This window comes from Diceros bicornis, chromosome 10, assembly GCF_020826845.1.
Source record: "Diceros bicornis minor isolate mBicDic1 chromosome 10, mDicBic1.mat.cur, whole genome shotgun sequence".
Lineage (NCBI taxonomy): Eukaryota > Metazoa > Chordata > Mammalia > Perissodactyla > Rhinocerotidae > Diceros > Diceros bicornis.
The window spans coordinates 59116343-59143009 of NC_080749.1; the positions used below are offsets into that span (position 1 = coordinate 59116343).

The 26667-nt window shown below is 38.2% G+C and overlaps 1 protein-coding gene across 1 annotated transcript in view; it reads right to left on the reverse strand.

The window, feature by feature from the left end:
* Positions 1–26667, reverse strand: part of TTN (titin) — a 271163-nt gene that overhangs the window by 166564 nt on the left and 77932 nt on the right. Inside the window, exons 65-107 of the mRNA XM_058549338.1 lie at positions 26323–26610; positions 25799–26077; positions 25293–25574; positions 23938–24216; positions 23536–23817; positions 22479–22757; positions 22075–22362; positions 21642–21920; positions 21270–21548; positions 20883–21161; positions 20476–20763; positions 20060–20347; positions 19232–19513; positions 18691–18969; positions 18291–18572; positions 17861–18139; positions 17480–17767; positions 17013–17291; positions 16639–16917; positions 16261–16539; positions 15833–16120; positions 15413–15700; positions 13827–14108; positions 13328–13606; positions 12620–12901; positions 12229–12507; positions 11428–11715; positions 11039–11317; positions 10649–10927; positions 10281–10559; positions 9434–9721; positions 8999–9286; positions 8230–8520; positions 6158–6445; positions 5481–5573; positions 4824–5109; positions 3806–3989; positions 3510–3599; positions 3146–3413; positions 2781–3041; positions 714–923; positions 424–501; positions 298–324 (exon numbers count right to left, since the gene is read on the reverse strand). Of these exons, the coding sequence (XP_058405321.1) occupies positions 298–324; positions 424–501; positions 714–923; positions 2781–3041; positions 3146–3413; positions 3510–3599; positions 3806–3989; positions 4824–5109; positions 5481–5573; positions 6158–6445; positions 8230–8520; positions 8999–9286; positions 9434–9721; positions 10281–10559; positions 10649–10927; positions 11039–11317; positions 11428–11715; positions 12229–12507; positions 12620–12901; positions 13328–13606; positions 13827–14108; positions 15413–15700; positions 15833–16120; positions 16261–16539; positions 16639–16917; positions 17013–17291; positions 17480–17767; positions 17861–18139; positions 18291–18572; positions 18691–18969; positions 19232–19513; positions 20060–20347; positions 20476–20763; positions 20883–21161; positions 21270–21548; positions 21642–21920; positions 22075–22362; positions 22479–22757; positions 23536–23817; positions 23938–24216; positions 25293–25574; positions 25799–26077; positions 26323–26610 (11112 nt within the window). The remainder of the gene's footprint in view (positions 1–297; positions 325–423; positions 502–713; positions 924–2780; positions 3042–3145; positions 3414–3509; positions 3600–3805; positions 3990–4823; positions 5110–5480; positions 5574–6157; positions 6446–8229; positions 8521–8998; positions 9287–9433; positions 9722–10280; positions 10560–10648; positions 10928–11038; positions 11318–11427; positions 11716–12228; positions 12508–12619; positions 12902–13327; positions 13607–13826; positions 14109–15412; positions 15701–15832; positions 16121–16260; positions 16540–16638; positions 16918–17012; positions 17292–17479; positions 17768–17860; positions 18140–18290; positions 18573–18690; positions 18970–19231; positions 19514–20059; positions 20348–20475; positions 20764–20882; positions 21162–21269; positions 21549–21641; positions 21921–22074; positions 22363–22478; positions 22758–23535; positions 23818–23937; positions 24217–25292; positions 25575–25798; positions 26078–26322; positions 26611–26667) is intronic.

Genomic DNA, 26667 nt, shown 5'->3' on the forward strand with positions numbered 1-26667 from the left:
AAAGATATTAGGATTCTTTTGTATGCAACTACATATTCCATTCCTTGGGTAAATTTGTTTTGTTCTAATGTCACACCATTTGGCGTGATCCTAGATATCAGCTAAATGCGACCTTATCATCTCTAATTTCCCAAACTCACAAAACCTAACATTTGTATTATTTTCCTGAAAATGATTTTACTGAATAATATTTTACTGAAACAAAGAAATAATATTTTTGGACGTTTTAGTTTGGCTTCTATCATTTATCACACTGAATGTATTATAAGCAGCGATTGATTTTTGTTTTTAACTTACCAGGAGGCTTCATCTCAAGTTTGATTTCTGCAAAAGAAAAAAATGACATTTTTGTATTTAGAATTGTCTGTGCAGGCTACTTTGCTCCCAAGATTGCAATGTGATTTTCATGTGGTGTTTTCTGACCTTTGGTTGTTAAGTACAGCTCTGCTGTGCTTCTTGCTTCACCTCTTGGCTCCAGTCGAGCAATGACTGAATAGACACCTAAGGAAAAGAATCATCTAAGTTTTGCTTTCTGACATCTTTGTAAATAACACTTTTTTATTTAAATATCGTATATATTTATTTATACTTCTCTTTTGTAAAATAAGTATTCTATATAGAATTACAGAGTATGAACATTAAGTAGGGTAGAAATATATAAAACAGACAAAGTTTAAATTATATATTCGCAGGGACACTGTCAATTAGATTACCTTCATCATCTGGGGTCACGTTGTGGATGGTCATATAATGGCAGCGACCATCATTCCTAAAGTTGTATTTCTGGCTCTCGGTCAGTTCTGTTGGTCCTTTGTACCATGTCACAATGGCGTCATCGAAGGATACTTCACACTCGAAGGTGGCAGATTGATGCTCACTCACCACAATGTTCTGTATGCGTTTTGTAAACTGAATTGGTTCAGCTGTTTAAGTACAGAGAGCTCAAAGTTAGATGGTATAGGGAGGAATTTCTTTCACTGTGCTTCCCACTCACATATTTAAAGTCTCCATCTTTTTATCCAGTTGAAACATAGTAGAAAACATAAAACAAGAAGAAAATGCTTTTCTTTGCATCAGTAAGAAAAAATTTTCTCAATACTTAAGTGTATTCCTGCGTGGTCAATGTAGGAAAGTGTAAAGAAATCCCTGAGAGTTCATAAATATTTACATGAAGGCAATAGTCAAGGGTGCTTGTAACCCAAAAGCCAAATTAAACTTTAAAAATGTTAGTGAAATGCAGGGTTCACAGTAAAGGGAACATAAACTTAATTTTACCCTATAATTTATTCCCCTTTGAAATTCTTTCTTTCCTCTGTAAAATAATTTTGCTATTCAGGATCAAGAATTGCTTATTATCTAATATGTATAACTTTCCCTGTGAAATAATTTCAAACTCAATAGGAAATCTACACTTATAAATTTCAGAGAATTCATTTTTTAGAGTTCTGAAACCTGCTTTCTAAGCATGGGCGGACATGCACGAAGGAATCAACCCACTGGGAATGGTGAGGTGTTTAGTAGAAGAATTGGCTGATTTGGAGGGTCCTTCTGCAAAATTTTACCTGGAAGTCTAGCATTCAATGTATAACAGCGTCGTGAACATCTTAACCATCATATGTACTCTGGTGAGGTTTTTTTTTTCCAAGGATCATATTAAAAATATGTAATTATTTAAAAAATGATAAGCGCTTTCAACTGGGTCCTTTAGTTTGAAAACCATTTAAAATTTCTGAACTTTAAAATATGACCAGACATTGATACCCATTGTAAAGCAAGTCAGAGAAGTTGAAGTGCTTATGGAAATAAGAAACCATATAGTTGTCTTTCAACAACTATAAATGGGCACCAACAACTGCAAGTTGATGCTATCATTATAGCCAAAATGTTGCTCAATACAGTCCAAGGTTGTCTTCAGACAATCAAAGGATTAAGAAATAAATATTGTTGGTTTTAAATCCTGAGATTTCACTTTATTTCAGAGATTCTGAGGGTTGGAGTATGATCCTCATATGAAATAATTATTCTTGATAAATAGCTGCTAATCACACTTCACATATGTGGTTAATTTTATTTATAAAGTTTCATAGAAATAGAGTCAAATTAATTCCTATAAACAAAATATCAACTCCTAGCCAAGATCTTCTAGGTGTATAGCCATGACATCTGGTCCTTTCCAAGATTTCTTTCTAGGATTCAGAATCACAGATATGAGAATTACAGAATTTAGGCTTTCAACAGAAATAACCGTTAGAAAGTCATGTCTTAGTTTAGATTGAAATTCGCTTCTGGTCAAAAAGGACTAGGCAAAATAATCAGCACTTATGTGAATATTTCCTTTTTTTTTTTTTTTTTTTTTGTGAGGAGATCAGCCCTGTGCTAACATCCGCCAATCCTCCTCTTTTTTTGCTGAGGAAGATGGGCCCTGGGCTAACATCTGTGCCCATCTTCCTCCACTTTATATGGGACGCCACCACAGCATGGCTTGCCAAGCAGTGCGTCGGTGCGCGCCCGGGGTCGGAACCAGCGAACCCCGGGCCGCCGCAGCGGAGCGCGCGCACTTAACCGCTTGTGCCACCGGGTCGGCCCCGTGAATATTTCCTTTTTGATTTTGCATGAATTTTGAGGTGTGAGTGAATGCAATGAGAAGGTGTGGTGGGGAATGAGAACACAGCAGCACTTTGGGAAATGCTGGAGGGCAGGGTTATAGATTCGCAGGGGTCCTGCACAGCATTCGCCATTGACCTGTGCTGCGATAACTCCACCCATAGTCTTTCACCCACCTTCAATTCTGAGCTCTGCTGACGTTTCAAGGTCTTCATGTTTGCAGGTGTACTGCCCCTGGTCTTCTGCTCGAACATCTGCGATGGTCAGTTTATGGACTTTGTGTTCCACTTCTGTTTTATATCTACCTTGGGGTTTAAGGATTCTGCCATTTCTGAACCATTCAGATTTTACATTTGGCACAGAAAATTGGCATGTCATGGTGCAAGTCTGGCCTTCTTTCAAAGTAACATCCTGAAGATGCCGTTCCCAAGCAGGCTCTGTTCGTACGACACAGGACACATTTTGTTCAGTATCACACACGGATGTGCTCAACAGTCAATTCATCTCACGAGACTTTTTTTATAAAACTCTTTTTACTTACCAATCACAGTTAGTTTAGCACTAGCGATGTGTGGACCACACACCAATCTGTAATTGCCCTGATCTTTAAGTTGACAGTTTTTGACTCTGAGTGTATGTTGATCACCATCAATGCTTATTTCAAATTTATCACTGGGTTCCAGTTTTTCAGTCCCTTTGTACCATGAAAGCTTGATTTCTGGATAATTAATCTTAATGTCAATTTCAAACACAGCATCATTATCTTTCAAAACTGTCTGATTTTCAATATCCTTGATCAGAGTGACAGGCTAGGAGAATAAAAAATTAAAACGCATTAGTCATTCCTACCCTTATAATTCCTAATAACAATTTGTTCATTTTATTATCAGCAAAATTCGTTTTACCTCTGTCTGTGACAGTCTTTGCTGAATAAATGATACAAGTTCCTCAAATTCCTTTTCATCCCTCTCTGACTTCTCTATTTCCTCAATTTCCTGAGGAGAAAAAAAGTGTAAGTATTACACATCAAATAAGATTTGAATTAGAGAATGCAGGATTATATTCAGCTTCTATTCTTGATACTACTTAGGTTATATTAAATGATCTCATATAACGAGAGGGTTCTGGAAATTCAAAGGGTGTACGTTAGATGTTTCAAATGTGAATTTTTTAAGATGATGCTATCTACAAACTGTCATACCAATCTATGTGTCTCTTCTTCTTGACTTTGCTTTAGCAGTTCAAATGCTTGAAGAAGACCCCGGAAGTCAGTGATTCCATACATGCGGGCGTATTTTTCATATTCTTTAGGATCAACATTTTTGAGAAGTTCCATGATATCAATTTCCTCTTCTTCTCCAGCTCCTTTCTTTAAGACTGGAGTCCTAAATGAAATAAGGAATAAACATAAATCATCTGTCTTCTATTTATTTTGAATTGTCTATCACCATTCAAAGATGTCATTCAAAGTTTTTTTTCTCATCAAGGAATAGTTCTGTGTCCTTTATTCAAGAAATATTAATTTTACCATGTTAACTGTGAAACAATAAAAAAAAATGTGCGTTTGGAGATAGAGTGGATTAAGATTGGACCATTGTTACAAAGATCAAAGATTTTAAGGAAAGAATAACAGGAACATTTTTGTAAACTTTACAACCAAAGAGCCTAAAGAAAGAATTCTAAGGAAAAATAATAACAGCAATGGAAAGCATTAATAAAGGATAAATATCATATGTCATGGGAAAGATGTGTGGAAATTAAATGCTGATGGATTTAATAATTAATCCAATAATTATGTTGAAATAAATTGTGTTGCAATTACTGGTAATTATGGAAAACGTTTAAAATGATTGATCTAGAAAGTGATTCAGACCATGAGAAATCATACATAGAAACGAACATTTCATACCTAGACACACACAGGTTTCTCTATAGGCCATTTCTTTTGTTTAAAATTTCAACAAAAATTCACCTCAAAATTTTGTTTAAAATTTCAACAAAAATTCATGCTTAAAATTTTCACATGATTATTCAGAAATTGATCTTAATCAACCACTAACTTCCACCCAAATATTGTGTATTTGCTTATCCATTTCTGTTAAAATGTCTGTGTGCTTATGTTCTTTCACAATCTGAATCTGGGAGGGGACGGTCTCTGCCTCTTGAGACATCTCTTTTGTGAATGAAAAATTCCGTGTATGGCTTTTGATTGAACTTACTTTTTCAGCATTGCCCTAAGATCTCCTTCAATTTTCTCTTGTTTCTTCCTTTCATCCACCTGTAGGTTAACATTACTTTCAATTTCACCATGTTTGTTAAATGCGACACATCGGTATAATCCAGAATCGGTTTTTGTGGTGTCTCTAATCTCCAGCTTTGCTTCATCGCCTTTCTGGTGGATAAAAATGCGACCTCCTTGGTTCAGCTGTCTCCATTTACCTTTTGTCCATTTAACATTTGGGATTGGATCACCTCCAACTTTTGCAATAAACGTCGCAGTGGTTTCTAAGGAATAATGAAAACAAATGAATAAATAACTTAATTTTCCAAAATCAATTCTTCCAAAATTAAATCAGTAGTAAAATGTACAAGATAGATGAAGATGTGTTTTTTTTTTTTTTGTGGGGAAGATCAGCCCTGAGCTAACATCTGCCAATCCTCCTCTTTTTGCTGAAGAAGACTGGCCCTGGGCTAACATCTGTGCCCATCTTCCTCCACTTTATATGGGACGTCGCCACAGCATGGCTTGCCAGGCGGTGCGTCGGTGCGTGCCTGGGATCCGAACCGGCGAACCCCGGGCCGCCGCAGAGGAGCGGGCGCACTTGTGCGCCACCGGGCCGGCCCCGATGAACATGTACTTTTGATGAAGTACTTACTTTCTACAACTCTGATGCTCTGAGGTTCTGAAACGAAGAAGAGTTTCCCATCCACTGCTGCTTTCTTAGCTGCTGGGGCTGCAGCTGGTTTATCTGAAAAACACATTTACATGTTTTATTATCACCATTACTTTAAAATTGTAATAAACAATTCCTTTTGTAAAATAAGCTTTAGGAGTTTGGCAGTGTCAAAAGTATTGTGCACTCTAGGACTCACTCTATATAAGAGTGGATTACAGAAGATAAAGCAGTTTCATAGACATTTATAACCAGTTGTAGCTCTCACATCAGGTTGAACTACAATCATATTGTTAGTATCAAGGCTTATATTTCTAGACTCAGCTTTATTCTATTAGGCTACCTTATGTCACATTACAGGCTCATTTTTGGAACGTCACTTGATTACACTCTATTAGATATGATGAAAAGAGGTTCAAGAAATATGATGGTGAACTTGGGGTAATTTCAGACAATTTGTATTGAGGTTATTTCCATTAAATTATCTAATACTTCAATTATAATGAGGAGGCTATAAATTGCAAATGAGCAATAAGTGATGTTTCTAAAAATCTAATTCCATTCTTTATTTTTCTAATTCCATTCTTATCAAATTGTAATAAGCAAAGAAATGTGAGCAGTTGTTGTCAATCTGAATAATACTTTCTAGGCGTCTGTACCTTTAACGGTCACTTTTGATTTGGAAGTGTCGCTTCCAGCCACATTTGATGCTTTACACACATAATCTCCCGAATCTGCTTTAGTCACGTCCTTGAGTTCCAGCACAGCGGTCCCGCTAGCAAAGCTGAAGCTGCATCTGTCTGAGGGTTTTATCTCCCTGCCAGCCTTCAACCACTGGATCCTGATCGGCTCCGAACCCCGGACATGGCAGCTGAGCTGCACGAATTCTCCTTCACTCGCTGTTATTGAAGCAAGGTGCTGATCAAAGACAGGTGGCTTCTTAGGTTCTGGAATTAAAAAGGTATTTTTATACATAAGATGAAAAGGAACAGAAGGCAAAAAAATATTAAATTCCAGAAAAGAAACAAGTTTTGCCTCTAACAGGCAACACTGGTTGCTGTAGTAGAATCAAATCATGTGCCTGGCTGATTCCTCTCTGAAGGCAAGGGTTACATTTGTTGGATTTTACAAAAAGACAAAGGTTTAAAAACAAGCAAAGAACAGAAGCCATGCTGCCCGTGAATCACCCAGGCATCTGTGTCCTGATTAAGCACTGCAAACATTACCCTGGCAGTTCCCATAAACTTCTGTGCCGTATAGATTCTCTCAAACCTGTGTACAGCTGTGTTTGTGCTGAATCCTAAAAACTAGGGGCTTATTGGGGAATTCTGCTCATCGAGAGCTGCAATTCTTGCTACTTTTTGGGAAAGAAAGCCAACATTTGAGTAATCCATGAGCCCATATCATAATATGTGATTTTCTCTGATGTTCATCTTTAGCTATTAAATGCAGCTACAGTAGCATTTAAAATCCAATCTTTGCCCAAAGGAATTAGGAGTTGAAGCTCAGTAGTCAACTAAAAACCAATGAAGACACAAGTAACATCCTATGAAGGCTGTGTACAACGCAGTGCTGTGTAATGATTTTATTCAATGGTTCTGAGACTTACATATAACAAAAATAAGGCAATATTCGTGATTTTAAACATTAAAACTTCTGATATCTACTCTTTTTTTTTTTTAACTCTATAGATAAATAGCCTCAGAATTCTGTAGAAAGTATTTATCTACTCAATGGCAAAACCATCAGGAATGTAAATCATGAATATGAGCCACTGTCAAGCACACATTTTTCATTTGACTAAACATATTTTAAGACTAAATGTACTTAAATCCTATTAAATGAGTGATGAAATTTGAAATTTAAGTTGACAACTCAATGATATTAGCCTACTAGTGATTTTAATCTATTAATGATATTAAACCAATATCTGTGCACAATAAAATAGCCAAGTATATCATCAGAGTTGGTAATCAGTTCCAAGCCACTCTAGGAGGTTAGTTTGTAAAGTGATTTTGATGAATTTGCTTTGTAATCATCTGGATGAAGTCATTATGATCAGAGGATCAGATAGAGAAGAAATTCTTAAACAATACAGTCTATTTCTTTGCCTCAAGCTATGACTGTGTATTTAAATACATCTTCTATAATGATATACAACATCTTTCCACTAATCTTTTTTTTCTTTTTGAGCAAATTTTACTCTTTTGTCTGGGACTAATATTCACTTACAGGCTAAAATCTTTGAGCAATATATGTATAACAATAGTCCTTTAGAAATACACTTAGAAAAGAGAATGTTTCAGAATGTTATATAACTTATAATAAGCAAAGCTAATGCAATATTCAATGATGAAAATTTAAGAATTTTTCAAAATAAATGTGCCTCATGAAAATTTATACGTCACTTATGCATGAATTTCAAAGTAGACTTAGACTTCTAACTGCCTGAGAGAATTTTAGGATATGATTTACAAGTTAAGATTTTAGTCTCTTTATTTTATGACACCTACTTTGGGCTGGGCCATGTAATTAAATTACAAATAACATATTTTAATTAAACAGATATGGAATTATGGCAAGCCAATTAAATAATGTATATTTATGTCCATTATAATTACTTGGTCAACAGAGTTGAAGAAGAAATGCATATGTCAGAAGAAAGGCACATGGCTATCTAACAGGCAATGAAGAAAAACACAACAGGCTGGGGGCCGTGAAGAGAACTGACCTTTGATGACAATTGAAGATGTACACAGAGCAGAGCCTGCGTCATTCCACACTTTGCACGTGTACAAACCAGCATCGCCCATGCCCACCTTCTTGACTTGCAGCAGGAGTGTGTTGTTCTTGAACGTGATGTCACAGTTAGGAGTTGGATGTATCTCTATATTATTCTTGTACCAAGCGACGGTTATGGGCTGGGAACCAGCAACGCGGCCCTCAAGTCTAAAAGAATTCCCTTCTGTTTCTTCTACTGTCTCTGAGAGTTTTTTAGTGAAACTTGGTGGGATTAGCCTCTCTGTAAGAAATTGCAAGGATATATGAAGTGGAATCCAGGCACAGGATTAGTATGAGGCTTTTCAAGAAAAAGAAGTCATATTTTTCATTAAAAGTCAACGCTGACCAACTAAATATGGCATATCAGTGCATGTTGATAAACATCTAAGCCTCCTCCACAAGCTTATTCTAAACTGTTCTCTGATTTATAGGATAAATGATAAAAATAACTTATGGCCTTTTGCAAAACCAGATAGTTGTCAAAAAAAAAAAAGGAGGGGGATGATTTTAGGGTTATGTAGGGTATATAAAATTTTACAGAAATACAGATTTAAAAAGATCACTTGTTCTCTAGAGAAACTTATTTCCTTTTAAACATTTTTATGTCATTTGTTTAAAAATGTTGTCCTGAATTTCATTTGTCCTAATAAGAACTTCACCCTTAGGATAGAATATGAAATGATTTCATTTTGTAAGACCACATGCAAAATAAACGATACCTTTTATGTTAAGTTGAGCTGTGCAGGAGTCCTTTCCCACTTCATTCACAGCGTAGCAGGTGTATTGTCCAGAGTCTCCCTTGTCCACCTTCAGGATTGTCAGGTGGGCACTGTTTTCCAGAAAACTAATCTGGTAGTTTCCGCCACTTCGTATCTCTCTGTTGTCTTTGGCCCAGGCGACCTTTATCGGTTGTGTCCCAGTAACGTGGCACTCAAAGTCTGCACTTTCTCCCACCACAGCATCCACAGGGGCAACGGGGATGTCAAAGAAGGGCGGGTTCTTCCCCTCTAAGAGGAGAGCAGAAAGACAAGGTTTCAGGCTCTATACCTGGACCATCTCAGTTTACAGAAATCATGATGTTTTCTCCCTAATTTCGTGTTTGATTATAAAAATTTTAATTACAGAAATAGAAAGAAGTTTAAGAATCCACAAACCTGTGAGAATGAGTCTGGCACTAGAAGAAGCAGACCCTATTGGATTTGTAGCTGTGCAAGAATACTGGCCTGCAAGGCTCCGATCTGTTTTAAAAATATTGAGAGTGGCTACATTATCTAAAAATGATGTTTGTACATTTGGGCCATCTTTCAACGTCTTGCCATCTTTATACCAAGACACTGAGATAGGTTCTGATCCATTTACGGCACACTCAAAAACAACTGGCAGTCCAATAGTTTCTTGAACATCTCTCAATTGTCGAGAAAATGAAGGTGGAAGTTTTTGCTCTGCAGGAATAGAATTAAAGTAATGAATACTACTAGACGTTTTTAATTTCCTGAATATTCTTCTTACCATTATTGTTATATAGATAATGGTATTTCCATAAAAATACCAGGAGATATTAACATCTCTTGAATTAACTTGGACACAAAGAAAAATGTAAACTTTTGGAGCAAAAGTTTCTCTCTGAGGCCACCCTGAGGCACAGCTGGTTCAAAAATAAGTAAGCCAATCTTGGCTTAAGGTACATTCTTGGGCATGCAGCAGATTGGCTAGCAATTTGATTGAGACGCTCATGGGGTGGAATTTAAAAAATACTGTCACTCATTAAAGATTTAACCATAGAGACAAATGATTACATGATCCTTCCAACTGAAAATTTAGTCATCTTATCTCTCTCTGTAAAGGCTAGAGAAAAAGTAAGCCACTAATTGTAGAAGGAATTACTTAAGCAGAAAATTTTGCATTTGGGAAGATTTTCCTTAAAAGAAGGCCCTCATCAGACATTTTAAATCTTGTTCAAAAGACACACAAATTCATTAACTTTTAAAATATTGCAATCACCTTGAACAGTAAGGAAAGTTGATGAAGAAACTTCTCCCACACTGTTTTCAGCTCTACAGATATATTCTCCACCGTCATTACTATCAACCTGGTTGAAAACCAGGGTAGCAACATTGTTCCTAAAATGCATTTTGTAGGTGGCAGTGGGTCTCAATTTCGTATCTCCTTTATACCAGGATACCCCAATTTCAGGGGTCCCAGCAAGTTGGCATTGTAAAGAGGCAGAATCTCCAACAGTCACCTTAACAGGCTCCAACTGCTTGACAAAATACGGTGGTTCTGCAGGGAAGCGAGATAATCAGTCATGAAGGACACGTGCCAGAATGATTACTTGTATGTAAAGATATGAATGCGCAGTCATAACAAACCTAGTATCAGGATTTGTGCTGAACAGGAATCTTTTCCGGAAGCATTTTCAATGTAGCAGTTGTATTGTCCTGCGTCCTCTACTGTGCTACTTGGAATTTCCAGGATTGCAGATTTTTCAGTTGTGGTTATACTACACCTCTGAGAAGGAGCTATATTTATGCCATTTTTCTTCCATGTAACTGAAATGGGAGGAGTTCCAGTGTATGTGCCCTCTAGGATCAGGTGTTTTCCTTTCTCTATGCTGTAATCATTGAGCCTCTTCACAAATTTGGCTGGGGCTGTAGCAAAATTGAAGATATGAAATCAAACACATATACACACAGATATAGACATATCTATTACTTCATGTAGGTTAATTGTAAAAAATGTGGGATAGCAGTCAAACCAACCTTTTACATAGAGACGTGCTGTACAAGAAGCCTTGCCAGCTTCATTACTAACTACGCATGTGTATTCTCCGCTTTGTGATGTATCTACATCAAACAACTCCAGTTCTGCAACTGTATCCTCCAAAGACACATTACATCTGTCCCCTGGTACTAGTTCACTGCTACCCTTGAACCAGCTGACCATGAAAGGAGGTGTTCCTTTTATGATGCTCGTGAAAGTTACATTGGTTCCAGTTAAAACATCCATGGCCTCAGGTTTCTGAACAAAAGATGGTGGTTCTAAACAAAAAAAGCACATACCAGACAAAAAATTTAATATTTTTGAATTTTGATAAAAATGCTTAATAAATTGTGAAATGCAATTCTATTTTACTGCATTATTAACTGACCTCTCACAGTCAAAGGAGCACTGCATTCATCAGAACCAGCCACATTAGTAGCTACACATGTGTAGTCGCCGGCATCCGATTCTTCCAGCATGTTCACGGTTAAAGCACAAGTGTTATCTGTCAGGGTGGTCTGGTATTTTCTTCCACTGCTGATCTCATTTCCTTCATGGAACCAGGAGACAGAGATTGGAGGTGATCCATAGACTTTGCACTCCATTACAATCGAGGAACCAGACAAACCATTTGTCTCTTTCAATTTTCTTGTGAATGAAGGAGGAACAACTCGGTCTGAATGTGATAAAAATCAAACAAACAAGGGACATCAGTTATAAAATGATTTCAAAAGAGAATTATTGTCTTTTTGATGGAATATTCCTAGATCCATTTGGTTCTTTCGGGAGAGTATCAAAGAATTCCCTATGGGTTCACACAATCCCAATCCTTGAAAATCAATGGGCAAGATGTGCTAGTTGGCTTGTCAGGGATTTTGGTCTCTCTTTGCTTGGAATCACTATATGGTGAATTATTCCAGCATAAGTGATAGTAGAAGACAACTTTGTCCTTATTCAGGGATTAGGTTTTACTCCTACCACCCTGAATTGTGGAAATTCCTCCACGAGAAAGGGATATAAATTTGAACTTGGTTTTCTTCTAACTCTATAGCTATGTTACCTCTGATTTTGCTGATTCAGAGGACATCAGACTCATGTCACATTGTAGAAGATGGAGCTTCCCACACACATATATGTAAATCAGGAACTACACTGTAATAACATTGAAACAAAAGACCAACCAACCAACCTGAAACTTGAACTGAGGCTGTGCAGCTGTCTTTGCCAACAGGGTTGTGCACCTCAAAACTGTATAGTCCACTGTCATTGGGTGCCACGTTGATAATCTTAAGGCCAGATACTTTGTTGAAGAAGCTTATTTTGTATTTGCTGTCACTCGTCAGTTCTTTCCCATCCTTAAACCACTTGGTAGTGAGTTCCGGTGTGCCAGTGACCGTGCACTCCAAGGTACAGGTGTCTCCCATGGTAACTTGTATGGATTCTGGCTTTTCCACAATTGCTGCAGGTTCTGGAATGAGATATAAATTGTAACCAAATTTTAAAATCAAATTGAAAAACTAAGGAAAACACAGATACTCGTGTGTGCCTCGTATTCATGATAACATCCTCTTTGTACTAACCGAGAACAGATAGCGTGGCGAAGCACTCTTGCATTCCAGCATCGTTTTTGATCTGACAGGTGTACTTCCCAGAATTGGCTGTTTCTGCTCTTGAAAACTGGAGGGTTGCAATGTTTTCTGAATAAGAAATCCATATGTTGTCACTTTCTCTAACAACTTCCCCCTTGTCTTTGAACCACATCACTGAAATTGGCTCAGCGCCTTCAATAGCAGTCTGCAGCTGAACTTCTTCACCAACGATGGTAGAAATGTCACTGAGCATCTTCACAAATCTTGGTGGTGCTGATGAAGAAGAGGGAAGTCAGGGATTTAAAATGTGTGGGGTTAATACTATTTCCCTCAAGTCATGAATGCTAGGAACCAGACTAGTGATAAAGTGTTGTTTTCATTTCTTAAATAAGAGGTATTTTTGGTGAATGGGAACAGGGACACATTAGAGTTTATATTAAGCAGAGAGAGTCGAACATCTTGTCCTCTCCAGCTTCCTAAACCCAAATAAAAGCTATTGGAAACATTGTCTAAAGAGATATTTGGATTTGGTAGGATTCAGAAATGGGACGTACACTAAATGTAAAAGGATGTAGAAAGGAAAAAGCAAAAAGTAGAAGAGACAGCTAGTGATAAAGGACTGGGCAATAGCTAAAAGGCCAACAGAATATTAAAATTAGAAGGAAAATAGTAAGCAGAAGGGAATGAAGTCACTCTAACCTTTCAGAGTGATAGAACCAACACAAGTGTCACTTCCCACATCGTTCGTGGCTTTGCACTGATATTCCCCAATGTCCGCAGCATCGACATTCAGGATGTGAATACTCGTAAGGAAGTTCTCAGACATTATCTTGTACTTCTTGCCACTCCTAAGTTCTCTCTTGTCTTTATGCCAAGAAACTTGAAATGGAGGAGTACCCTGAAGCTCACACTCAAGGTGAACATCAGCTCCTTTCAGTGTCTCAACAGGATGAGGCTTTTTGCGGAAAATGGGTGGTTCTAGAATTGGAAGATAATTGAGTTAGACACAAAGGAAAATTAGGATGCATTCTGAAAGTATATAGTTACAAGTAAGAATCAGTTTTTCATTCCATCATAGAGAGCGAAAACATAATTTTCAATTTTCTCTTGTATCTTTTAAAAATTCTAAGGCAACAATGGAGAGTCAAACAGGAGAGGAGGCTGATGTGAAAAACATAAAGAAAGAGTAAGATCTGACCTTTAACTTTTAAGGAAGTGCTGCTGCTGGCACTGCCTGCTGCATTGCGGGCCTCACATGTGTAGTCTCCACTGTCCTCAACACTGAGATTGTGCATTTCCAACACCGCCACCGAGTCAAGGAATGACATTCTGAATTTACTGCTCTCTTGAATTTCAGTCTCATCTTTGTACCATAAAACTTTGATTTCTGGAGACCCTGCTATTTTACATTCGTATCTTGTGTATTCATCCTGTTTCACAATTCTTGAAGGTTCGAGCTTCTTAATGAATCTGGGTGGTTCTACGGAACCAAGAGGGAAAACACAAGGTAAGGGATGGAAAAGACACGTATAATTCAAGGTCAAGTGAAAAAAGGAATCTCTGTTAAACAGAGAGGTCTTTAGCTCTGGAAAACAAATTTATTGGATGCAGTTCAAGGAAGAATAGTTAAGTGAAACCTATATAGAAAATTCCTAAAATAAAACACATTTGTTTTTGTAAGCACCCACATCAAATATTATTGCAAAAGGAAGGAGGAAGAGACATTAATGCTTATTGTGCAATCCTCCTCCCAGCAAAAGAATCACTTCTTTAGTTCGAGATCAGAGGCAAAGCGTATCTGTTGGGAAGAACTCTGAGGTTCACAGGGAATAAGAGAGTTTGATTACTCTCTTGTATGTGACTGTTTATTTCCTATGGTGCAAAGATATCAGTTATGTACCAAGAAGAGTCCAATAGCAAAACTGGGTCAGATATCTTAATATATTTTTAAAAATGCCACTTTCTAGTATAGGCTTTAAATAGATATTTCTTCAAACCTTCATAATTTCCTTTTGAGGTGGGGAGAGCAATGCTTTCTTCATTAACTGAAGCAAAAAATTCAAGCTTAAGGAGATGAAAATGATTAGCTATATATGTCATAGAGTAATTGGGCTGCTAAATCTAATTCTATTTTAATTTCAAGATATTTATAAACCATCACCACAAAAACCCTTAAAAATGCTCTAATGGGTTAGATCAGCAGCTCATTGAGTTAAGTATTTAATTTCAGTCATGAACATGCTATAGAAAGAGATGGTTGGCTTCCATAATGTCAGATATCGATGTACTCCCCAGTCCCCTGGCTTCCTATTATTATTCATACTATTATTTAAGTGGGGCTAGTGGAGGAAAAGAAGTCGACACAACCTGACTGTTCTTGAAAGGCTTGATAGTTGGGGGCTCTGCTATCCCCTAGAGGGACAAAATCCATTAATTTACAAACCACTGTGGAAAATAAGTCATTTGAGATGACTTCCTCTTCTTGTCCTAAGAAATTTCTTTCAAAGTTGAATTTTCTTGCCATTCTATGCAAAGTTTTCATTCATTTTCTCTCTAGTCTCTATTTTTAGCCTTTGAAGATGGACTTCCAGTCCATGGTTTACCAGTTTTATATTTTTAAATAAAAGTTTTAAAAACTTGACCCATTTGAAAGGCCCTGAATCCATGTCATCCCTTCTAATTACTAGACCATGGTCCTAAACATAACTTTCAAGCACATCCTTCCTTCTATATTTTAAGATATTGAAAATGTAAGAGACCTTGCTACTTTATTTGAACTAGTACCTTGTACACCCAGATGAGCAGAACAAGAGTCTTTTCCAGCAACGTTGCTTGCATAGCAGGTGTACTGCCCAGCGTCGCCTTTGCCTACTTTGAGAACTGTCAAAGTGGCAGTATTTTCAACCAAAGTCATCTTGTAGTTGCCACCAGGGCGAATCTCTCGGTTATCTTTGGCCCAAGTGATTTTGATTGGTGCAGTTCCAGTTACATGACATTTAAAAGAACCACTTTCTCCAAGAGCCAGGTCTACTGATACAGGCTTTAGATCAAAGAAAGGAGGCACTTCATGCTCTGAAAAGAATGAACACCAACATGGTGACTTCAGTTTTCATGTTCCCAGACATGGAGCAGAGACCAGTCGTTTGGTGGCCTGGAGCCATGAAGTTGCTTTATAATGAAGAGGGTAATGTGATGGCTACTCACCTGAGAGAATGAGCTTGGCACTGGATGAAGCAGTCCCAAGAGGATTAGAAGCTGAGCAATTGTACTGACCAACATGGCTCTGGTTGGTTTGCAAAATCTGAAGAGTTGCAACATTATGAACAAAAGATGTTTGCAAATTAGAATCATCTTTTAAAAGTACCCCATCTTTGTACCAAGACACTTGAAGAGGTTCTGAGCCATTGATGCGACATTCAAACGCAACTGGGAAGCCAAGAGTCTCATAAACATCCTTCAGTTTTCTTGCAAAGGAAGGTGGAAGTTTGCGCTCTGTAAAGAAGTTACAGATGATCCTTATTTACAAGGGAGAAAACACGTACAACATATTTCAATCCACTAAAATTGTGATGTTTTTAAGAAAAGGCATCTGTCAACACACAGCAAGACTTGTTAAGCAAAACTGTCATCACCTTTGATAACAAGCACAGCTGAAGAAGCGACTGCCCCCACACTGTTTTCTGCCTTGCATGAATACTCTCCCACGTCACTGTGATCCACTTTGTTGATTACTAAGGAGGCAACATTATTTTTGAATTGCATCTTATATGCAGGAGCGGATCGTAGCTTTGTGTGTTCTTTATACCAAGAAATTCTAATTTCTGGAGTTCCGTCCACTTTACACTGTAAAGTTACAGGTTCTCCAATGGTTGCTTCCACATGTTCCAGAGGTTCAATAAAATAAGGTGGTTCTAAGAGACAAAGGATGGTAATCAATCAGTCATGCTAACTAAAAGAGAGTGTTTTAAAGGAAAGAAAAGAGCCATTAAAAGAGGTAACTGTCAACACACCTAAGACAGACACCAAAGCGTCACAAATATCTTGACCAGCCTCATTTTCTATCAGGCAACTGTATTGTGCATAATCCTCTATTGTGCTCTCAAGAATTTCCAGTATCGTAGATTTTTCTGTCATGGTAATACTGCAATTCTGAGACTGTGAAAGAGCCAACTCATTCTTCATCCAGCTCACAGAGATGGGAGGCGTGCCAGTAAATGTGGCCTCGAGAACTATGGGGCTTCCTGTCTCCACACTGAAATCAGCCAATCTTTTCACAAAGGTGGCTGGTTCTATAAGGACAAAACACGAGGGTAAAATGGACATCTTCAAATGAAGACTTAGAAAAAAAATTTGAAAGATACACGAATTGGAGAAAAGGGCAAACCTTTCACAAAAAGATGTGTGGTACAGGAAGCACTGCCAGCATCATTAGTAACGAGGCAAGAATAGTCTCCACTCTGCAATGGCTCCACCTCCAACAACTCCAGTTCTGTGACATAATCTTCCAGAGAGATGGTGCACGAGTCCCCTGACACCAGTTCCCTGCTGCCTTTAAACCATTTGACCTTGAACGGAGGGGTGCCTCTAAAGACACTGGTGAATGTGAGGCTCGTTCCAGGTAAAACTTCCACAGAATCAGGGGTTTCTTCAAAAGATGGTGGTTCTAGATACCCCAGAGGAGGGGGAGATCAAGAGAAAAAAGAAATCCAAGTGAGAAGTGATTTTGCTACCTGAAGAAAAAAGAACTAAGACTACAAATGAAGACAAAATAAAGAAATTCCATGCAAGGCAGGCACTAAATCACATGGAAGAGATATCAGAGAAGCAGCAGCCTGACCCTTGCACACTGACCTTGCACAGTCAGGACTGCTGAGCATTCATCAGAGCCAGCCACGTTGGCAGCCACACATGTGTATACGCCCGTGTCAGAGGGCTCCAATAAGCTCAGATTCAAAGTACAGACATTTTCCGAAAAGCTGGACTGGCATTTAGGCCCACTAACGATCTCATTTCCATCCTGAAACCAGCCAACAGAAATCGGGGCCGAGCCAGCGACTCGGCACTCCAACACCGCTGAGGCCCCCAGGATGGCGTTCAGGTCTTTCAGCTTGCGGATGAAGGAAGGAGGTACAACTCGATCTATGTGGAGAAGGGTAGTTTTCCGTTTAAAGAGAAGCTTTATTTTCTTTTCTGGGAAAAATTATATATTCATAAAAACCTCATACCACTCACCCGAAACGTGGACAGATACAGTGCAGTTACTTTTACCAACACTGTTTTTCACTTCAAAGCTATATAATCCCTTGTCACTCATTTCTGCACAGGGGATTTTAAGGGAAGCCACTTTGTTGACGAACGTAATGTGATGTTTGCTGTCTGCAGATATTTCTCTTCCATCTTTGAACCACTTGGTTGAAAGTTCTGGTGTTCCAGTCACTACACACTCTAATGCAAAAGGATTTCCAGTAGTGACTGTCATTGGTTCTGGCTTCTCTATGATTCTGGCTGGTTCTAAAAGAAGAAGTATTGCATTGAAATAAAGTCACCTTCCAAACTAAGTTAGAGTGTAATCAATATATGATTGGGTAAGAGTAATATTTGTAGACAATGATCATGGGTTGGTCAACTTGATTTTTTTCTCAGGCTATCCTTTGTTACTAACCTAGTACAGTCAAGACTGCAGAACATTCTCTCATTCCAGCCTCATTTTTGATTTGGCACACATATTTTCCAGAATTAGACGCATCTGGGCTCCCAAGTTGGAGGGTTGCAATGTTATCAATGAATGAAATCCTAGTGTTTTCACTCTCTCTGATGACTTCACCTTTATCTTTCAGCCAGACAACAGAAATTGGCTGGAAGCCTTCCACTACAGCCCGTAACTCAACAGCATCCCCAACAAGGGTTGAGGCATCAGTTAGCTTTTTCACAAATCGTGGAGGTTCTAATGAAAGAAATTTGTGGTTAGAGAAAAAAATGAGAATCACAGCCACATAAATTACTAATAATGCAAGAAAAGATGAAAAAAAGAGGCATATATTTTTGTGCCCATGTATACAAACCTTTGAACTTGACAGTGCAAACACACGTGTCACTTCCCACCTCGTTACTAGCTTTGCAGTAATATTCTCCTACATCGGAGGCTTCAAGATTAAGGACGTGAAGACTCGTATCAAAATTTTTCGAAGTGATTTTAAATTTCTTGCTGCTTCGAACTTGCTTTCGATCTTTAACCCACACCACTTCAAATGGGGGAGTTCCCGCAATTTCACATTGGAAGACAACATCAGAACCTTGAAGGGCTCCTACTGGAGAAGGCTTCTGGGTGAAAACAGGAGGTGCTACCAGAAAAAAGAAGATAAATGATGAGAACATCTGCTTACTAAAAAGGAAAAAATATTTTAGAATCTAGAATAGTCAAGAGTGACCGGTGTGACCGAATGACAGTATGCTAACAGAAGAAACGACAATTCATAAAAAATAGTTTAAGAATTGCAAGCAAGTCCCCTTAACTAGCCTTTTTATTTTGGAGCTCATAACATTGCTGAGAAAGAATCTAAATCAGAGGAGAAGGAAGAAAGAAAGAGGTGTGGTGTGTCTAACCTTTAACTGTCAGCGCTGTGCTGCAGCTGGCGTCACCAACACCATTGTGAGCTTCACAGATATAGTCCCCACTGTCCTCAGTGCTGGCTTCGTTGATGGTCAGCAATGCCACAGAATTAACAAATGACATGTTGTACTTCCAACTTTCATGCAGTTCACTGTCATTTCGGAACCATGAAACTTTGATTTCTGGGGAACCACTTATTTTACATTCCAGTTGGATGGATCCTCCCTGCTTTGCAACAGTTGAAGCTTCTAATTTCTTAACAAACTTTGGAGGTTCTAGTAAATCAAAGGAAAAAATAGCTTATGTTTGTAGTTGAAGACCTCATAAATACACATTTAGACTGGTTTATTATTAAGAAGAGACTTTCTGAGAATTTTGTGGTAAAATAAATTATCCTTTCTATTAAATAAAGTTTTAACCTTTCAAATAGAGAATTTAGTTGATAGGTCTAGTTTTGTAGTTTGGATACACAAGCTAAGACATATAAGTTAATGTACTACAGAGGTATTTGATGAAAATTTAGTAATGATAAATCACAATGCCATATAACAGGAAAGAATGAAAAAAGAGAATAGTTGAAACATTTAACAGATTTCAATTAAACAACACTCTTTGATAAGATTATACTTAGACATACACTAACAAAGGACAATGTAAAGAGAAAACAGAACTTTGATTAATGTTGCCTCCAACACTAATATACAAATTCTAACATGATCCAGTTAGTTTATCCCAAGCTTTTAAAAACTAAAGAAACTTTTAGAAGACAATTACACAAATGTGGGGAAGAACAAGTATTGGTAAACATCACGTGATGATACCTTTTACACTGAGTTGAGCTGAGCACATGTCTTTGCCGACATCGTTGGTTGCTTGGCAAGTATATTGACCGGAGTCTCCTTTGCCCACTTTAAGAATTCTCAAATGGGGAGTGTTTCCCAGACATGTGATTGTATAGTTTCCTCCAGGACGGATCTCTTTGTTATCTTTTGACCAAGTGATTCGCATTGGTTGAGCACCAGTAACATGACACTCAAAGTCAGCACTTTCCCCAGCTATAACATCTATAGATACAGGCTTGATGTCAAAGAAGGGAGATTTCTTAGGTTCTGGAAGATGAGAGGAAAAGGCAATGTGTGTTTGTTTGTTTTTTTTGCTTTTTTCATTAGCCATTTCTACTTTGACAATGAATAAAAAGTCATGGTTTGCAAAGAGAAAGATCAAGATGGGAACAAACCTCTTGCTGTCAATCTAGCACTAGAAGATGCTGTTCCAAGTGGATTAGAAGCTGAGCAAGAGTACTGGCCAGAGTGACTCAAGTCAGTTTGCAAAATTTTTAAAGTTGCCACATTATCTACAAATGATGTCTGTAGATTTTCATCATCTCGTAAAAGTACGCCATCTCTGTACCAGCTCACTTGGATGGGTGCGGAGCCATTTAATCGACAAGTGAGTGTTACTGGTAACCCAACAGTTTGTTCGATGTCCTTTAATTGTCTTGCAAAGGAAGGTGGGAGTTGGCGTTCTGTGGAAAGACAAGTAATACTTGAGGCATTAGTAGATGAAATGAAAATTTCCCCACAAAGATAAAAAGTTAAGATAAGGAAAAAAGAAATATTTTAATTTCTAAAATAATGTCACTACCTTGAATTCTGAAGATAGTCCTAGAAGAAGCAGTTCCTATACTATTTTCTGCTTTACATGTGTACTCTCCACTGTCATTGATATTTACTTTATTAAAAACAAGTGTGGCCACATTGTTTGTAAAATAGGTCCTGTATTCAGGAGTTGGCCTTATCTTGGTGTCTCCTTTGTACCAAGACACTGTAATTTCTGGTGTCCCAGCAACCTGGCATTGTAAAGAAACCGAATCTCCAACTGAGGCCTCCAGAGGTTCCAGTTCCGTAACAAAATAAGGTGGTTCTAAAGAAGAAAGGGTCATGATCAGCAACCGGAATTAAAGAAAGTCGAACAAACTATGCTTCGTGTTAGATGAATGCCAATCACTTAAGAGAGAACAAGACAACACACCTAATGTAGATACCAGAGCTTCGCAAACATCCCTTCCTGCCTCATTTTCAATCTCGCAGGAATACTGGCCTGCATCTCTTTTTGTGCTATTCAGAATTTCCAGGATGCAAGTTTTCTCTGTTGTGACTATGTTGCATTTTTCAGACGGAGTTATGTGAAAACCATCCTTTTTCCAGGTAACCGAAATTGGAAGTGTTCCAGTGTAGGTACTCTCCAGAATTATGGACTTCCCCGGTTCTACAGAGTGATCACTTAACTTCTTCACAAACGCAGCCGGTTCTGGTGAGTGACAAAGCACAGCAGTTAAACACAATAGAAACACAAAGACGGCAGTATACAGAAAATAGGACGATCAAGTGCACTTGAGCAAACCTTTTACAAAGAGACGAGTTGTGCAGAATGTTTGGCCAGCATTGTTAGAAACCACACAGGTATATTCCCCACTCTGAGTTATGTTGACATTAAATAATTCCAGTTCGGCCACAGTGTCTTCAAAATAGATGTTGCACATGTCCCCTTTCACCAGTTCTCTGGCACCTCTGAACCAGCCGACCTTGAATGGAGAGGTTCCTCTAATAACACTAGTGAAGGTGACATTTTTGCCTGGTAGTACTTCCAAAGGTTCAGGTTCCTTCACAAAAGAGGGTGGTTCTACACAGACATGGAGGACAACGAAAAGATCCTGTAAGCTTCGAATTTAGTTGCAATTTTGAATCAAAAAAGAAGAGCACATCTGAGTGTGTGTCAACCTGGATGTGCATCCAAAGAGGGCTTTGTAAGAAAGGGTTGAGTGTCTAACACCGACCTTGTACAGCCAACACTGCACGACATTCATCAGACCCAGCGACATTAGCAGCCACGCATGTGTAACTCCCCGTATCCGATGAGTCCAGGGAATTCAGCTGCAACGTGCAGACATTATCCGAAAATGCGGTTTGGTACTTTGCTCCACTGACAATCTTAGTTTTCTCATGAAACCAGGCAACAGAGATGGGTGACGATCCAGCTACTTTACACTCCAAGATGCAGGAAGCACCCAGCACCCCACCAGTATCTTTCAGTCTTCGTGTGAAAGAGGGAGGAACCATTCGGTCTGTGTGAGGAAAGGCAAGAGACTCAACACGATTAGAAAGAAAGTAAGAGACTCAAGAGAAGGAAACGTGTGAAAGGAATTTGCATAAGCAATGGGAGGAATGTATTGGAACTAACCTGAGACATCAACCACAGCTGTGCAGCTGCTTTTTCCAACATTATTTTGAACCTGGAAAGTGTATGTGCCTGCATCTTCCCCTTCAACGGAGAGAATCTTTAAGGAAGAGATTTTGTTGTAGAAGCTAAATTTGTGTTTTTGGCTGCTGGTCAACAGCTTTCCATCCTTGTACCATTCGACTGAGAGCTCGGGAGTGCCAGCCACCTTACACTCCAGAGTGCATGTTTCTCCTACAGTCACTGTCATTGATCCTGCCTTCTCGACAATGACTGCGGGCTCTGAAATAAAATGTGATAGCCACCTGTCAGAGTCTGTTAACTTTACTACGTCTCTACTGTCACATTCACTAAGATTGTTTCTTCCAATGATATGATTACGTTAGGGCTCTCTCTCTCTTTAGATTTTAAAATGTGATTCTTACACACTGTCATGAAATTATAGGAGTTATTATTAACAAATATGTTTGTGCACCAGTCAACTTTCAAAACAATTCAGACAATGTGCGTTAGACAATGTATATTGATTTGAACTTGACTCTCTTTAGAACAAAAGCTACATTTTATTATGCATTAATCAGTACTTATGCTCTACTTTAAGGTGCTAATGATAGTTTTTTGAGTTGTTATCCAAACAATTGCTAAATTGAAGTGAAATCTGTCCAAAGAGGAAAGTGTCTTTCCTATCAAACGTTGATGTTTGGAGTTCTTGCCAGCTTTGACAACTAGTATTTTGGAAACAAAATTTCCATGTAGCATATGCTGGGCTCCTAATTTTTTTTAAGCTTACACAAAAGACAGTTATGATTATATTTGCTAATCCATCAAGAAAAGTAGTAAGTAAACAATAAAATAGATGGCTAATCTTTGATAGGATCTCAGAAACAGAAAAGAGTGTTTGAAAGATCAATGAAACCCCCTAAACCTTTCACATAGGTGAGGATCAATGTAGTTCTAGAAGAAATTCAGAAAAGGAGATTCTACCTGTAACTCTTAGTAACTCCTCTCAGCATTTAGCATCACTTTCTATTAGGGGAGTAGTGTACCATACTGTACCAACCTAGAACAGTCAACGTGGCCATGTTCTCCCTCATTCCACCATCATTCTTGATTTGGCAGATATACTTCCCAGCATTAGCTGGTTCTGCTCTTGCAAACTGCAGAGTTGCAATATTTTCCACAAATGTAATTCTGATGTTTTCACTTTCTCTAATCACTTCTTCCTTCTCTTTAAGCCACTGGACATAAATAGGCTGGGTGCCTTCTATGGATGCTTGCAACCCAGCGGGCTCACCAGCTACAACGGTGAGGCTGTTCAGTTTGGAGACAAATCTTGGTGGTTCTGAACAGGGAAAGATGGATGGAGATTGTTGAAAAGATTGTCCAGACAATGGAAGAGAGGAAATAAACAAGCATTTTGCACATTCCTGCCATTTCTGCCATGGGCAGGAAATATGCTTACCTTTCAACTGTACAGTACAAATGCAAGTATCACTTCCCACTTCATTCTGTGCTTTGCAGTGGTATTCACCAATGTCTGTAGTTTCAACATTGAGAATGTGAATACTTGTGTGGAAGTTTTTGGATGTGATCTTGTATTTCTTGCTACTTCGGAGTTGCCGCTTGTCTTTGTACCATACCACCTCAAACGGTGGTGTTCCCGAAAGTTCACATTCAAGACTAACTTCAGCATTTTTAAGGGTTTCTACTACAGGAGGGAAGCTGCTAAAAACAGGTGGTTCTGTAAAAAAACAAGAATTTCTCATGAATTGGGCTATTTAATTTCGTGGAACGAGAAGTTTTTATTTCTTTATTTTTAAATTGGAAGAAAGAGTCAAGATCCTGGAATGGGTAAGTAGTGTCCAGCACTATCGCTTCAGTGTTGAGGAAGAACAACAGCTTCAGAGAGGCTATTAGCCTTTAAAAACCGCTCAATTTCACTGGCAGAAAACCCCAAATAGACCCTAGATGTCCTTACCGAGCAGTTCAACATTCTGTCTGCTGCACCTTACTAATTTATCTTGGACTTTAAAGATTGATGCAAAATTGTAAAAAGAAAAAAAAAAAAAACGACGAAGTATATTAATTAATGATTTGCAAGAGGTATGGCTTCCTGACTCGAGAGATGAAATGTTTTGTATATGCTCTACAGCTGAGACTCTTGGAAGTCGTCACAACATCTGTGATCTAAGTCTTCACTGCAGCAAATGGTTATTGCACCAATTGCCTCACAACATGACAAACTTGGGCGTTGTGACAAAAATACCATAAAATGGCAGTAGAATATACAAGTACTCTTTGCATCAGGGTATAGTGATATAATTTTTAAAAGATAGGAACTGATTCTTGATAGAGAGAAAAAAATATATAATTTTCCTGTTTTAAATGTAAGGTTAAAACCTGTATTGCTTGCACCTTGCATATATGTAATAAACATTTCTTGTTATTAATGATAAAGATTATAGTGAGGATGATAGATTTATAAGTTGATTGAAGGCAAAAAATTAACTTAAAAATGCCTACTTCGTGTTTTTTGAATACTTTTGAAACATCAAATTTGAACTGCTTGGTTAATGTGATGAGGTCATCAGAATTACGGCATTGGAATAACAAGAAAAATATCCCAAAATGACTAGCTACATGTAAGCAAAGCTGAAGAAGAAATAACATCTAAAAAGGGAAATAATACTGTTTGGGAAAATATTTTATGATCTCAAATGGAAGCTAAAATGACAGCAAGATAATAAAGAGCTATGATCGTCAGAGGAGAAGAAGGTGAGTTTCAGGTAATGAAGAAGAGACGAAAGAGATTTCTACCTTTTACTATAACCTTGGTACTGCAGCTTGTGCTGCCAGCAGGATTCTGAGCCTCACAAATGAAATCCCCACTGTCTTCAGTCCCGAGACTGTTCATCTGAAGGACGGCCACTGAGTCAATGAAAGCCATTCTGTATTTCTCACTGGCTGAGAGTTCATGCTCGTTTCTGTACCACACAACTCTGATTTCTGGGGATCCAGTTATCTTGCATTCAAGTCGTGCTGAGTCACCTGCTCTCACTATTTTGGATGCTTCTAATTTCTTTACAAACTTTGGTGGTTCTAGAGAGTGAAGGAAAGAGATTATGAGGGAACTGATATAAATAACAAAAGTTAAATTAGGTAGTGTGCAGGAAAGAGAAAAACATGAACAATGCCTGGCACATACAGTGTACTGTGCTAGAAGGAAGGGTACTTTCTTGATTGAATTATTGCGTTGTAAAAGATTACAGAAAGGACAGGAGCCACGGGTCAGACAGAAACATAAAACAACCAAACTTGCACACCTGTCACGAGCAAGAGTGTAGTACAAGAGTCGCTACCAACATCATTGGTAACTTGGCAAGTATATTGTCCAGTCTTGGAAGCATCCACTGAATAGAGATTTAAGAAGGTGGTTGACCCTTCCAAGCCAATGAAACATTTAGGTCCAGAGGCAAGTTCCACATCATCCTTAAACCACTTGATTTTAAATGGTGGTGTTCCTTTTAGTACTGCTTTAAATTCCACTGTGGAATCAGGTATGGCTTGTTGTCGCTCAGGTTTCACTAGGAAGCTTGGTGGCTCTACAGATTTTAAGAGAAATAAGTTTAATTAAATTCCTTGTAGTTGAATTATTTTGGCAGTTTTATGGATAATAAGAAAACACTACTGAAAAGAGGTAATGACTGAATATTTCTCGAACTCAATAAATATGTATCTAAAGAAACAGAATTACTGACACTTTTAGCTCTAAAGGATACAAGATAAGAGTGATACATTTTAAAAGCAATTACAAAGAAGAATCAAGAAGAGGTAAGGAAATTCTAACCTTTCACAGTTAAGATGCCGCTGCATGCATCATCGCCTGCTACATTTGAGACCTTGCATGTGTAATTTGCAGTATCTTCTAATTCCAGATTATTAACTTCCAGTGACACAGTGTTCTCGCGACAGACAAGTCTGTATTTTGCACTTGTAGATATTTCTTTTCCATCTTTAAACCACTGAGCACTAATAGGAAGTGAGCCAGAAACCTTGCACTCCATATGAACAGAAGAGCCCAGAACTTTATCCATTTTGGTTAATTTTTTGGTGAATGATGGAGGAATATTTTGATCTGTCCAATGCAAACAGCAAAACACATCCATTAATATGTTGCCATTTGTTTACAAAG